We start from the raw sequence: 14,929 nt of genomic DNA, 5'->3' as shown, positions 1-14,929 counted from the left end.
CGGTTTAAAATGCTATTTAGATGGTAATGTTAAAGTGTATGAAGCGTGCAAATGTCAGTTTTTTGACATTCCTGATGATAATTTTCCTTCATTATTCAACATTCACACATATATTCAAAAAGATTCCTTGGAATACTTAAATTGCTATATGTATTGTTCCTATTTTTGCTGCTCTGGCCACTGGAGAAAATCGGGATTAATGTCTCAAAATGGGAACAATATTCTGTTGTCAGGGTCAGATGCATTAGCCTATCTTTCCCACTTCCATTTGTTGCATCTGCATATAAAATTATTTCTCTATAAATAAATATATTTCTTGGCTACTCTGTTTGATTACTTTACTCAAAACACTATAATTTATGACCAAATATCCACATCATACATACTTGAGTGGTTTCTCTTTAAAGCAAGCATAACTTCTGTCAATTGTTTTTCTTTTTTTATATTTTTCGGTTGGTTAATCTCCCAGGGGGGAGGGGTACTTGAAGTATACATGACAGGGGGGTCTGTTTTTTTTTGGGGGGGGGGGGTTGAAAATTTACATGCTCAGAATTTTTTTGGGTCAAGGGATCTCTCACATATTTTTTTTGGTTTAAAAAAAATTTGGGTAATATCTCCGAGCGAACGTTTCGTTTCGGGTTGCAATCAGTGGATCAGAAAAAATATTCATTTAAACTTTTTTCAGCAACATGTGTTCCGTAGGTATTAAGTCCTGTATTTTTATTTGGGTTGGAATTTTTGATGCCAGGTATTTTTTTGGGTCTAAAGGTGTCAGATTAGGCTGGGTTAGTGGAAGCAGGATTATACTGCTGTTTGTTTTACAAAATGTTTCATTATGTTTGTATTGAAATAAACACGAGAACTTACATGTACGTGTTTAAATGTTTCTCCGGTCTTCTTTATGTTTACTTATTGCTGCCCTACTGGAGCATATCAGGCTGTTGTAGTCCATGGCCACGTTTGATCCAAAGCATTTCTTTATATTAATTTTGCTAGAACACTGTGCGCCGGCAGAGTTTGCAAGCTAGGCTTTGTGTCTGTAAAGGAGAGGTCCCCGATAAAATAGAGGTACAGTAGCACTTGCATTTGGCCTTTGAGGCATCTGGGGCACAGCAAACAAATAGTTCTTGCATCAAACTCTGAAAGATGTGCTAACATCGGAGTCCTGAGGTGGTCCAGCTGATGGTTCCTCAGGACCCAGTCATCTAGATAATGGTGAACCCGTTAGCCCAGAGATCAAACATGGCCCATCATCGCATCCACCACACAGGTTAAGACTCTTGGGCTTACTGAAAATTGGAACGGCAGGACCCAAAACTGGAACACTTTGCCTTGATAACAGAAGCAAAGACACTTCCTCAAAGATGGGTGGATTGGAACGTGCAGATAGGCGTCTGTCAAATTCACAGAGATTACCCAATCTCCTTTCTGAATGGAGAATCGCAGATTTGCAGGTGTTTCCATGTGGAACAGCTCCTTCCTTAGGTGGAAGTTTGATATCGCAGATTGATGACCAAACGAAGTTTCCATTTCTTTTTGGGGATTGCGAACAACGTGCTGTAAAACCCGGAAAAGCACCTGTTCACCATTCTCTCGATGGCCCCCTTTTCAACATGAAAACAATCACAGCCCTTCTAAAGGTTCTTTCTCTTGCTGCTGGCCTCGGGCAGAGGGAAAGGAGCCGGGCTGGTGGTCAACAGCAGCTTAGATTCGGAACTGAGATGATGAAGTCCATTAATCAAATCTCAACTCACGAAGGTCTCATATGATTGAGATTGTACTACTCTGTGACGTTTCCTTGTGTAATTCATTCAGATTCTAGTTTTCCTTACCTCGTCCAATTTAGCCTTTCCTGACTGAACTACCAGGACTTCCAGCTATTCAATGGTCTCATCTAGGAACTCTTTGTTGTCCTGATCTGAAGGCACATATAATTCTTCAGTGTCGCTCTCTGAATTATCAGGATGTTTTGTACTAGCACTCATATGGTTTTACCATAGAGTCCGTTTAGCTTAATTTACACATGTTACCGTGGCCGTAAGCAAAGGATGCCCATGAACGGCTCAACAATTTCAACGGTATATATCCAGTGTCTGTTAATAAGTAATGAGTAATGTCTAATAATAAGTTATAAGTAACCCAAATTATACAATAAAACCCCTTGCCCTATTTAATTATGTTAAGACGGGCTAAATGTTAAGCCGCAATTTATGATTAAACCACAGTTTGAAAAGTCTTTTGTCTCCTCACCTCTGTATACTTGTCCGTTAATAATAAACTCATCTTCTTTAAGTAAGCATTTTGTTTTGCCTTCTTTGCCTTTTTCGAAACTGGAAGAGCTTTTCATGTTTTTTGTCGATCTCTGAGAAATTTTCTTGCAACCTTATTCCAGAGTGTCTTTTATACAAAGGACCAAATATGTTCTTTTTCCTGGTAAAAATAATTTCGATCACAAATATCTTTATACTTTTTCTCCTCCTTTTCTACCTGAGTCAATTTGAACCAGAGCTTCAAAAACATGACTGCCTCAAACAGGTTTCTACACCAATCCTTCACAGTCATCCACTTTGCTCTGTCTGGACTGGCTAGTGCTTCTTTACAGCCTTTGGTTCATTTGAGTCAGTGCTTGTCGTGCTTGTCAGTGATAATTGCCCATTCTCCATAGTAGTCAGGTGACCTTCTCTCCCTTCTGATCTTGTCGGTGCATGCTCCATTAACTCATTTACAACTGCTTGCCTATCAGGCTTTTGTTAAGGAAGATAATCAAATTCCACATATGGTGTCTCGTGCTTCTTTTATTCTTCGCTTGGCTCCTCCATTCTACGGCTGAGTTCACTGAATAAGACATCCGGAATGAAAAAGACTTAAGAATAGTTTAGCTAGGTCATAAAGCTAACATCCCTTTGTTTCATTGCCACAGCCCAGAAGAATGCAGCTCCTTACGAGTGACACTCCCAATTCTAAATCAACAGTGAGTTCTATAGTAACTGTCCTGTTTCCAACATCCCAGCCCAATGTCCACTCCAACATTAATTTTAGCAGGTGACAATTTTGCATTTGATCAATCATTCCGTTCATGCCTAGAAACCATTATTTTGCCCTGATCATTTGTTTTGTCTTTGTTGTACCCAGATGTTCTAGCTTGTGGGCTGATTTGATGACTTTCTGCTGTAACTCCATTGGCAAAACAATCCTTTCCATTCTGAAAATCAGGCCTTGTGCTTCATAGAGCTCATCCTTAATTGGAAAAAATGGAGCTAGGTCACATCCTTCTTGATGGTCTCCAGTTGCCTTTCTTGATCGTTTGGCTCAGTTTCTGCAAAATTCTGTCTTGATGTGTTTCTTCTCTAATTCTGTCCAACACCACTGCATGTTCCGTTTCAATAGTTGCCTTCAAAATCTTCTCAGTGTCATTTCTTCCAGCAACTGGCAATGGGTACCTCAACAAAAAATCTAGAGGGTCAGCCTCATCTTTACCAGGCTCGTATTTCATTTCAAAGTCCACATCCTGCATGCCCATCGCCCATTTCTCGATTCGGGGTGGAAGCTTTGCCGTAGGTTTATTAAACAGTGGCAGGAGTGATTTGTGTACAGTGATGATCGTAAACCTGGATGCTCCAAGTAGGTAGATAGAAAAATCGATCCTTGGCCCATTTCAGACATAGAGCATACTTCTCTGTTTGGCTATACCTCTTTTCCACATCCGTTAGAGTACGGCTTATGAAATGCACTGGTTGCCAGCCTCTGTTGGATTGCTGAAAAAGGCCAGCTGACAATCCTTCATTGTAACTAGCTTCGACTCTCACCATGATTGGTAGCTTGGGCTTGAAGAATGCCATTGTATCCTTGCTGTAGATGCTGGCTTTCGATTCTTCAAACGCATCATCTTCATCTCTTTCCCAATGAAAGTTAGTCTTCTTGTGTGTCAGCTCTCTCAGTGGTTTCATGAGCGAAGCATACCGGGGTATAAATTTGGAGAGATACCCAGTAATGCCAAGTAACTTCTCACTTCTGACTTCGATTGAGGGGGTTTACACTCATGGATGGCCTGAACCTTCTCTGGTGTCGGTCTTAAAGCACCCTGGCCAAATCGGTAACCAACGAAGGTGATTATTTCTGGCCAAATTCACACTTAGGCTCGTTAAAGGTGATTCCATAATCTTCGGCTTTCTGAAATACTGACTCCAGTGTTTCATTTTGTTCCTTCCAGTTGCTTGCACCAATGACGTCCCTCTGGTTAAGGTATTGAGGAATGTCCCCAAAAATCCTGTACATTGCCTCATCAAATACGTCTTGCGATGCTTTTGCACCAAGGTCTGAAATTACCCCACGGGGTGCTGAAAGTAGCGACCGATCTTCAGTCTGGGTGTAACTCTAGCTGGTGGTATCCCTGTCGGAGGTCCAATTTCGTCCAGATAGTGCAATCATGGAACTTGTGAATGAAATCTTCCACTATTGGTACTTTTGGAATTCGGCTCCTTTCCATGTACTGGTGCGGGACTCGCTAGTCAACACTCGCTCTGATCATGTGTGGCTCCAGCTGGCTTGATGGTAATCCTGCAAACTTTGGTTTCAGTTGCACCACCAAAGGAGAGCACCAGGTAACTGGTTCATCGTCAGGTACTTTCTCGAAGATATCTTCTTTAATGCCTAAGTCCAACCACTTTTTCAGCGGCTCTTGCAGATAGTATTGTACCTGCCTGTGTTTCTCTGCTAATGGCACTGCTCCGGATTGCATGTGGAATCGACTTAGAATCTCTTCACTATTCTTCTTTTCTTCTATCTTGCCAATACCTTGAAATAAGTGGCTATACTTGGCGATAAAATCTTTGATATCCTGTTCTCTTTCTGCTTGTTTCACAGTGTTAGCATTGTGTCTCTCGTCAGATATTGCCAGATCATTGGGCTCAGCGAAGCTGCCATCTGGTTGAATCTTCAGCATTCCTAACGCAGTTAGGTTTTCCTTGATATCACTGTTGCAAGGATCGGCTTGTCATGTGTTCTGTGGGTGAATGCCTTAAACTGGTGTTCGTCCATAATATTAACATCTATCCCACTATCAGCAGTAGTAAGGGGCATAACCCTGGTCCGCACTTAATATTCAAAATGGTGGCCGATCACAACGAATATAAAATAATAGTAAAAAGGGGGTTGGGAATGTAAAACAAAACGCGTAATGTCACGAAGAAATGCAGGGGGATGTGTAAAGGTAAAAAAAAATCTGGACGCGAACAGGAATAGCAGGTTTCAAGACATGTAACGTGATAGAACCCCCCATAGGTTTGAACAGGTAAAAGACACTGAAATATATGATTTGTGATGTCGTGGCCAGAAACCATCAACACTATACAAGTTGCCATAATGGCTGTTACCTGTGAAGTCATATGATGTCATGTGACGTCATTAGAGCCGCCATCTTGGATTTCACCAACCTCGTTCCCAGGGCCTCTCTTCATTTCTTCGGAGGAAAATAGCGGAAATTGGCACAAAATCAAACCAGAACGCTTATAGAAAGTAAAATAAAAACAAATTGTATCATTGTTGCTTTAAAGAATTGGAAAAATAATGAAATATGTCAAAAAAGAGAAAGGATGAATAAAAAAACTGAGAGCAAACAGGTCAATTTTCACTGCATTTATTTAACAGATAGGATGGTTGCTTGTTTACACATGACATCATTAGCAAAAAAAACATTATTACAAGATCTAAAAAGTAGAATCGATTGGCTTTTAACTCATAAATACAGTCAAGTATCTTGAGGTAACAATGCCGGTTTCTCTCTGATTGCCTCATCTTGATCTTTCGTGAGCCATCTCTATCAATGTAGCCAATGGAATTCTTGAGAATATGGTTGCCAGGGTGGTGTTCTTGGCAAGACTGCCTAAGCTTTTATTCTTTGTGATCTTTTCTTTCTTTCTTTTGAGTGTTGATTGAGCCTTTCTAGCTTTTAACTTGGTGTTTCTTCTAGTAGTTGTATCAGTCTGAACCGTTTCTTCAATAAGTACAGGGTTTTCGCTTGGTATGCTTTCAATCACGTGTTCTCTGTTGTCGTCAGCTTTTCCCAAGTTGGGGATATCGGGTGAGGATGCCGTTGAAGATACGCTTTCTGCCTTTACTCTTTCCATCGCTGAGATGCAAGTAATGCGACATGTCAATTTTTCGGTAGATTTTATATCCACTTTATGGTTAATTTCCCTTACAAATGAGCATGAGTAACTCAAACCAAAATGAGTCACTCACATCTATAAGTGAGATCGCAACAAACCAACGTGCTCATTTTAAGACGGACGATTCATTTGACGAGTGTGCTTAGCGTATGGGTTATTTTTGTCAATTTTGTCACAAATCATTTAGCCGAAGTTACACCAGAAATCGCCACGAGAAGAAAGGTTGCTTGAAACGCTTCGAGGTAAACACTAATCAGAATTCAATGGATAAAATATTCGCCAGACGTTTTTGATGATGTGGGGACAGAGGAAGAAGAATATGACCACAGCGAAGACGAACAAGAAGAGGAGGATGAAGATGTGGAAGAGGATGATGGTGATGATGATGAATCCAGCATTGAAAGTGACGAAGAAAATGACGAAATACCTTGCAAAAAGCTGCGTCTAGAAGTTATAGATGATCTGAGTTCAAATTATGATGAACAAGTAGAAAGATACCAGGAAGAGGGGTCGTCTAAAAACGTGGCCAAGGCCTCTAATTTTCTATTACCTTCATATAGAAAAAAGTTACGAGGCTTGTATTTGCATTATCTAAAGTGGATTCGTCGTCTCAAATCTGATCATATACACAAAGAGGTCATGGCAACTCTACGTCGCTACATGGACGAGGATGACATGGATTTTGAGGAAGCCGCGGTAAAAGTATCGTCAACGTAGCGTAACCAGAGCGGCCTAACCACAAAATCGACTGGGACTCTGCTAAATGCTTAACCTACAGTACTAACTATTTTCAACGACTGACTCTGGAAAGCTGGTACACAAACGTAGAACAAACGCCCATAAACAGATGTCAACAGCTACCGGCACCTTACAAACGACTTATTCACGACTTAAACAGAACCGACAAACGGACCGCCAACAGAACGACTAAATTGACTAACAATAGACAGAACAGAACGACTTAATTTGACTAACAACAGACGGATCGAAACTGACCAATTACTGTCGACAAACTCTGCAAGAGTCTTACAGCCAATAACATCACGGCTGAACTGACCAATCAACATCAACGGACCAGACTTATAACATCATCGACTGACAACAACTTTTTACTTGACTCTGAATATGACTTCCACTCAGGTTGTCGAAACGTCAGTCACCAACAACAGTTCTTCTCAGAACTACTCTCACCCGGACGATCATACTCTACGACCTAATGATGCTTATTCTTATTCAGATCTCGCGCAGCGATCTTTTGTTGACGTTTTGTCCTCGTAGCACGCCCAAATATGTGAACCGTTAAATAAAGCCGTTACGGCTTTTAAGACCTTTAAAAAACCGATGAAGACCGAAGATTTTCGGGTCGAAACGTCTTGTTTTAGCTTTTAACGTTGTTATACAACGTTAAGCTTTTTAAGTCAGAGACAAACCTTTTAATAACTTTGTTATGCTTATTCTTCTTTGGAGTAAAGTGGTCATTCAGCTAAGTACACAACTTCCAGTACACATCTCCCACCTCTGGATCCAGTAGAGTCTTTTCTAGTCGGGCTATCTCTTTCCCGCCGTAAATAATTATTGCATCCTTCTTATCGATGGCCTCCGTAATTCTGAAGTATCGGAATTCTCGCTCGATTCCCTCCAGCCATTCTTCCCATGCTTAACCGACGCTGTTCATTGGAAATGACAAATGGCTGTGTACGAAGGTTTCTTGTCTCTGTGACGACTCGAATCGCTTGTGCTTCTCCACTTTTTGCGGTTGTTGCTGCTGTTTCGCCTCCAGGCATTATTTCCTCTTATTTTTCTCCTTGTCGCCACTCACCAATGTACACTCCGAAAGCATGTGGTTTATTCTGACGCGGCTTCGTGTATGAGACACTAGATATATCATCCAACTAGTGGTAACCACAGGTTAGAAAGTGCGGGCCTTGACGCACTTAGAAAAGGTACTGGTACGAGAGTGCGTAATTTTAGATGGATGTGTCGATAAACCCCCAAAAAAAACCCCCCCAACACCTACCACATAAATGATAAAATGGACAAAAGACAATTATTCCGAGTAACGCATTAAGCAAGGAATGCATGTTTTTATCGTTTTGGGAAGCGTAATCGAGCACGTGGTGTGAATTGAGATGTGATTTTTCTCAGTCGGTAAACTCGCTATGTTGTGCTCGCCTTTTATTAACGTGGCGCAATTAATGATAAATCACTAGACAAAAGACAATTATTCCGAGTAACGCGTCACGCTTAGTTGCCTCGAACTGGCCGCAAACCAGTCAGAGTTGTTTTTTGATTGACAGTTTTTTGAAGTGTAGACGAGCACGCGGTGTGAATTGAGATGTGATTTTCCTCGGTCGATAAACTCGCTATGTTGTCAGTGTTATAACGAATTTCTCGAGAATAACCGTTGTTGGAATCATTCGCTTTGCCGTGGTTTATGTGTGATACAATCAGAGCAAATTTTCTCAAAAGCAACACCTGTAATACAAGTCTGCAAATTGTAATGTTTGCAATCTTCCATGTGACAGGAGCCTAGATCTTATGTGACAATCGTTCTTGGAGAACAGATTTTTCTCTTCCGGTGTTACGACAAACTGTCGTGATTGACACATTTTTCGCATTCCGATCGTTCTTAGTGGAAGAAAAAAATGTTCAACTTCCACGCGTAAAACGCAATCCGCTGGTCACTGTCAAGATTAGGGTTGCGGGCCTCTCTTACTTCGTGTAAGTCACAAGGGATATCACACTAACAAGTTTCTAAAACCTACGTTCTTATATGCAGTGTTTTACTGTATATGAAATACTTTTGAGCCTCCTTAATATTTCAACCACTTGGAAATGTCAACATTTCGAACAAATTTAGCTCAACATAAGTGTATATGGTATTATTTTATATAATTTACTCAGGTTTTAGACGCAACGGCACAATGGCCTCCTTCAAGTCGCAGGACAAGGCTGCTACACCGGGAAACGTCACGCCAACGGCGACCGGAAGTTATTCAAGGAGTAATGTCATTTCTGCTTGCCGTCACAGAAGTCCGTCGTCGTCGGATCTAAAGGTCGCTATTGAAAAAGGGGAGGGGAAGTGGTTCGTAAGTTAAAACGGATTTTTAAGTGGAATAACTATTCAAAGTGGCTATGAGCCACTAAACTCGGAAAATTTATTATGAAACAAGAATCGAAAACAACAAACTGACAAATAGAGATTTGCTAAACCAAATCCTGTTAAACTTTCCACAATTCAGTTCACTTCACTTAGTTTCATTGTCATCTAGATGCTCATCGAGAGCAGGCCGAAAGGCCAAGTGATAGAGTTCCCATCGGTTGCAAATTGTTTTCTTTCTTTTTATTTTTCCTTTTTGCTTTTTGAAGGTTAGGCAAAATAATAATATCATTAGAAAAATTAAGTTTTGGTCTATTCTAAGAAAACTGACATTAATACAATATTTCGGCTGGTAGCTAAGCATGCATGTACCGTATTTATTAGGCTATAAGCCGAGACCCTAGACTTTTAGTTTTTGGAACCAGTTAGACTCTGACAAAAAATAAACCTAAATCACTCGGCTATAAGCCGAGACCCAATTTTTCCTTCAAACTATATATAAAACAATCCACGTGCAGCGAATCGACATATTCGTTAAATCACAACTATGTAATTGAAAAACAACAAATTACTGATAAAGAATGAATTTATTAATAGAACCGTACACAAGCGTGACAAAACATTCACCTGAGTTCAGAATCCCATCTCAAACAATCACGCATGCCATGTTTATTGAAAGAACACGTGATTACGAGTGACGTAACACATATATCATGACATCTCCCCTTTAAGCAAATACATGTATGAGGAGTAATAAACATGCTATTAAAATATCAACATTGTCCACAGTTCATTGTCCAAGACCTTATGTCAAAAGTCATTTAAAAACAAGTGTTCTCAGCTGATAACAACAACTCAGTAACTCAGCATAGCAACATGCAATATACAAAAACTAATAGTATATAAAGTCATCTTGTCTTGGTGCTCGAATAGTACGACCATATCTTGTTCTGACTACTTCAGGTGTCTTGATGATGGTTCTGTCACTTCCTCTGCTCTGCGTGTTCCCTCTGTCACCTTTCGGACTTGTGAATTCCGGTGTCTTGATGATGTCTCTCCTGTTTCGTCTGTAGAGAGTTCCATTGCTGTTCACAATTACTGATCGAGGGGTGTGAGCCAGTTTTGTACCGTAGCAGGTTTCCAGCCATTCTTTGCTTTCATTTGAACAGTGTCACCAGTTGTGACAGGAGGTAGTGACTTTGCTCCTCTGTCAAAGTACAGCTTCTGTGATTTCTGTTGAGCTAAGAGCTGGGACTTAACATCAGTTGGGATTCTTTCATTCAGCAACTGTGTAGCAGTTGGAAGTTTGGTTTTCAGCCTTCTGTTAAGGAAAATGTGAGCTGGAGAGTAGCTCAGTCCAGCGATTGGAGTATTTCTGTTTTCCAGTTAGGCAATGTATGGGTCGGTACCATCTTCATTAGCTTTCTTTAGTACAGATTTGGCTGTTCCAACGGCTTTTTCTACTTGTCCACTTGCTTGTGTGTGTGTTTAAATTCCCATGAATCTGCAAACTGTTTAAATTTCCGGCTTGAGAACTGGGGGCCGTTGTCGGAAATGACCTCATCAGGTATCCCATAGCGTGCAAAGGTGGATTTAAGTTGGCTGATGACTTCAGAACTTACAGTGCTGTCGCGCAGCAAGCCAATTTCTACCCATTTTGAGTAATAGTCGACAGTCAGAAGATAGTCCTTTCCACCAAGGGTGAATAGATCGCAGGCGATCTTTTGCCAGGGCCTATCTGGAACTTCATGCTGTATCAGTGGCTCTTTGGTATTGTTCTTTCTATGCTTTAGGCATGAACTGCAATTTGCAATCACATCTGTAATCTGTGCATTCATGTTCGGCCAGTAAAGGATGTCACGGGCTCTTCGCTTGCTCTTCTCAATTCCAAGGTGGCTTTCGTGAATTCTTTTAAGCATTTCGGGTCTCAGTCGTTCAGGAACAATCATCTTGTGACTTTTGAAGAGAATTCCATCAGCTTCATGAATTTCTTCTTTGAAACTCCAGTATGGTTTTGCATCAGCAGGAACTTTATTCTTGTGGTCAGGCCATCCTTGTTTGGTCAGCTGTGCAACTGTCTGAAGAGATTGATCTTCCTTTGTTGCTTCTTGAAACTCTTTCAGTTTCTGCTCTGAAATTGGGAGGTTAGCTACCAGGAGATGGATTTGCATTTCAGTTTCAGCATCAGGTATCCATTGATTAGTGTTAGTGGTCTCCAGGTGGGCTCTGGATAGCGCATCAGCGATGAACATCAGTTTTCCTGGAACGTACTTCACGTTTAGGTGGTAGTGCTGCAATCGAAGCAATAGGCGTTGTATTCTGGGTGGTGCTTTGGCAATTCGTTTGGCAAATATTGCTTCAAGTGGCATGTGATCAGATTCTACTTCTATTTCTTTGCCATTCAGCCAGTCAGGGATTTTGATGCATATGCCACAGGCTGATTATCTTGAAGTAACATAGCTCCAAGTCCTGATTGGGATGCATCTACTGAAAGCTTCACAGGCTTGTTTACATCATAGTAGCTCAGTACTGGTTTTGAGGTTAGGACCTTCTTAATTTCATTAAGAGCTTTTTCTTGCTGCTCCTCCCAGTGCCATTGTACCTCTTGCTTGAGTAGGGCTCTTAGCGGCTCAGTTAAGGCACTCATGTTTGGGATGAACTTGCTTAGGTAAGTTACCATGCCTAGCAGGCGCTCCACATCCTTCTTGTTTTGCGGGGATGGCAAGTTACGGATTGCCTCAATCTTTGATTCATCAGGTTTGATTCCATCTTTGGTAATCTTGTCACCAATGTACACAACTTCGGGAATCTTAATTTCACACTTTTCGTTTCTTCAGCTTAACACCTTTCTCACGGGCTCTCTCAAGCACATCTCTGAGTGCGTTGTCGTGGCACTCTTCATCTTTGCCCCATACAAGAAGATCATCATAGATAACTTCTGCTCCTTCAATTCCTTCAAAGACAAACTGCATTTTCTTCTGAAATACTTCATTCGAGGAATTCAGGCCAAATGGTAAGCGATTAAACTTGAAACGTCCAAATGGTGTGTTAAAGGTTGTGAGAAGGGAACTAGGGTGGTCTAGCTTAACATGCCAGAAGCCATCTTTGGCATCTAATTTGCTGAATACTTTTGCACCAGTTTTCTCTCTTCACTGCTCAGTTCAATTCTTTTGGATAAAGACATATTCTCAGATTTCCATCTGGCTTTTCCACTATCACAATGGAGCAATGGAGTTAACCCATTCTGTTGGCTGATCAACTTTCTCTATGGCACCCAACTGTTCCATTCGTTCTAATTCGTGCTTTAGCTTGGGTAGAAGGGTGAATGGAACCTTTCTAGGGGGGGGGGGGGGTGAATGACAGGCTTAACGTCTGAATTAATTTCAATATGGTGTTCCCCTTCAAGCTCTCCAAGGCCTTCAAATAGGTCATTAAATTCATCATGGATAGAACTCTCAGTATTGACATCAGCTGTGTCGACAGTTCTGACAAACTTAATTAAGCTCAGTTCCTGACATGCTCTTAATCCGAGTAGAGGGGGGGTTGATCTTCAGCTTCAACAACAAAGCAATCAGAATCAATCTGTTTGTCTTTGTACTTACAAATCATTCTGGCCACTCCTAGCACAGGTATTACAGATCCACTGAAGCCAGTGAGTTTTGCTTTAGTTGTCTTCAGCTGCGGTGTTTCTTTGAGCGAGTTGAATACATCCGATGGAATTACATTTGCTTGTGCTCCAGTATCCAATTTAAACTCTACCATGTTGTTGTTCACTTGAAGAGATGCTTTCCATTCTTGCCCATGGTCATCTTTCTGGACTTGACCGATGAATAACTCTTCTAACTGCTCGTCTTCGACAATAGGTTGAGCGGCTTGATCGCTTTCCACTAAATGAACATTCTTCGTGAGACACTGAGATGCGAAGTGGTTTCGATTCTTGCATTTGAGACAGATTTTTCCATAAGCTGGACATTTTCTCGGTGCATGAAGTGTTTCACATCGCTTGCGTGCCTTTTGGATTCCATTTTTTGTCTTCGACTGGTCATTTTTATCCTTTCCGTCCTTTGGCGGGAATTTACCACTCGGTGTAGCTTACTTATCTACATAATCTACACTCTTTGATTCTTCGGTTATCGATTTCGTTTGGCGTTTGGAAAACTCCGACGCTCTGCACATATCAATGGCTTTCTGAAGACTTAAATCGTTTTCTTGCAATAACTTTTCTCTCGTAGTGTCGCAAAGTATTCCACAGACGATTCTATCTCGAATTAAGCTTTCACACAGTACGCCAAATTCGCACGTGCTTGCTTTGTTGCGCAGCTCGGTTACATACTGGTCGATGCCTTCGGTCGGTTTCTGGACACAGGTGAAGAATGTGTGCCGTTCAAATGTGATATTCCGCCTCGGATTACAATAGTCCTCAAATTTCTGGAATAGGACGTCGAGCTTTTGCTCATCGGTTGATAATGAAAATGTGTTGTAAATCCCAAGTGCTTCTTCTCCCACGAGATGAAGAAATATGGCGACTCGTTGTTTCTCGGGTTTCTTTATTGATCCTGAAGCTTCCATGTACAGTTGAAATCGCTGTTTCCACTTACGCCAGTTTTCTGCAACATTTCCCTCTAGACTTAGCGTTGAGGGCGGCTTGAATACACTCATTTTGAGCTAGGTTTTTGTAGTTTAAACTGTGTTTGAATCTACCACTTCTGACACCATGCCATGTTTATTGAACGAACACGTGATAACGAGTGACGTAACACATATATCATGACAACGCATTCTTCTGAAGAATTAAGCAGTTATCGATCATCATGCCAAAAGGTACTGGTTTTCAAACAACTAAACCTTCGAATTGAAAGTTGTTGCCGAGGTAGAGACAGTTCAGAACAACAGCAAAATCGCCAGAGAATACGGGATGATTCCTGATGATTCAGTGAATCTTCAGTTTGTCGCAATTCGCCAAATTGCCAGCGAAAAGATCGAGCAGATCAAGCGGGTGAACTTTAAATGTCATCAAAACGAAACATGTGCTGTTACCAATCAATCCAATCAAACTCTTCTGAAGTGGTTTCCTTTAGCAGAGAAGTCGTGGTATTATAAGTTTTCGCTTTTGAACAAAACTATTACATGCAGCCGATTTCTGTCAGATCGTGTTACAATGTTTACCAAGCGCGTGCAGACGACGTTCGAATAGTATCCCATGATGCATTTCGTTTCATCTTATATTATCACTGCGTACGTGACCTAATTAGTATTGTTCAGCTCTCGCGAAGCGAGAAGAAGCGTTCGCCATGGCGTGTTTCCGGACTAGTTTTGATTCAAAAGCTGCTGCTTTCGAGGAAAACGACTTATTCTACGTTCACTGCGTTTCAAAGGAGAATTTTAGTGTCACATTGAAGGGATTTACCTGTGTTTCGCTAGTATACAGAGAAATACATGTTAGTGTTTAATATCGAACAATTGGACTAACGTCGAAGAGCTTTCGTTCCTGTGACAGTAAAAAAATTCGGCTATAGATGAACTATTTGTTGCTGGAGTGTTAATAAAGAAGTCCTGTGCTTATCTGAATCGGTTTTCTTACATTTCTTCTTACATCTCTATCGATCTCTAGTCTGTCCGCTTCGCAGTCGGCGGGCTCGTTCGGCGTTGTTTACATAATCTG

The 14,929-nt window shown here is 41.1% G+C and overlaps 1 protein-coding gene across 1 annotated transcript; it reads right to left on the bottom strand.

The window, feature by feature from the left end:
* Nucleotides 1-5,651: 5,651 nt before the first annotated feature.
* LOC144639811 (uncharacterized) lies at nucleotides 5,652-8,132 on the bottom strand. The gene is made up of 2 exons (XM_078499100.1): nucleotides 7,164-8,132; nucleotides 5,652-6,127 (listed from the first exon to the last, which is right to left on the bottom strand). Exons 1-2 carry the CDS (start codon nucleotides 7,207-7,209, stop codon nucleotides 5,790-5,792), a joined length of 384 nt encoding a protein of 127 aa, XP_078355226.1. The 5' UTR covers nucleotides 7,210-8,132; the 3' UTR covers nucleotides 5,652-5,789.
* Between the last annotated feature and the right edge of the window lie 6,797 nt (nucleotides 8,133-14,929).

The sequence above is a fragment of the Oculina patagonica genome, chromosome 2 (genome assembly GCF_052425735.1).
Source record: "Oculina patagonica isolate OP01 chromosome 2, crgOcupat, whole genome shotgun sequence".
NCBI lineage: Eukaryota > Metazoa > Cnidaria > Anthozoa > Scleractinia > Oculinidae > Oculina > Oculina patagonica.
Note: the sequence above shows the minus strand (reverse complement) of the source record. Positions and strands in the feature narration are given on the sequence as shown.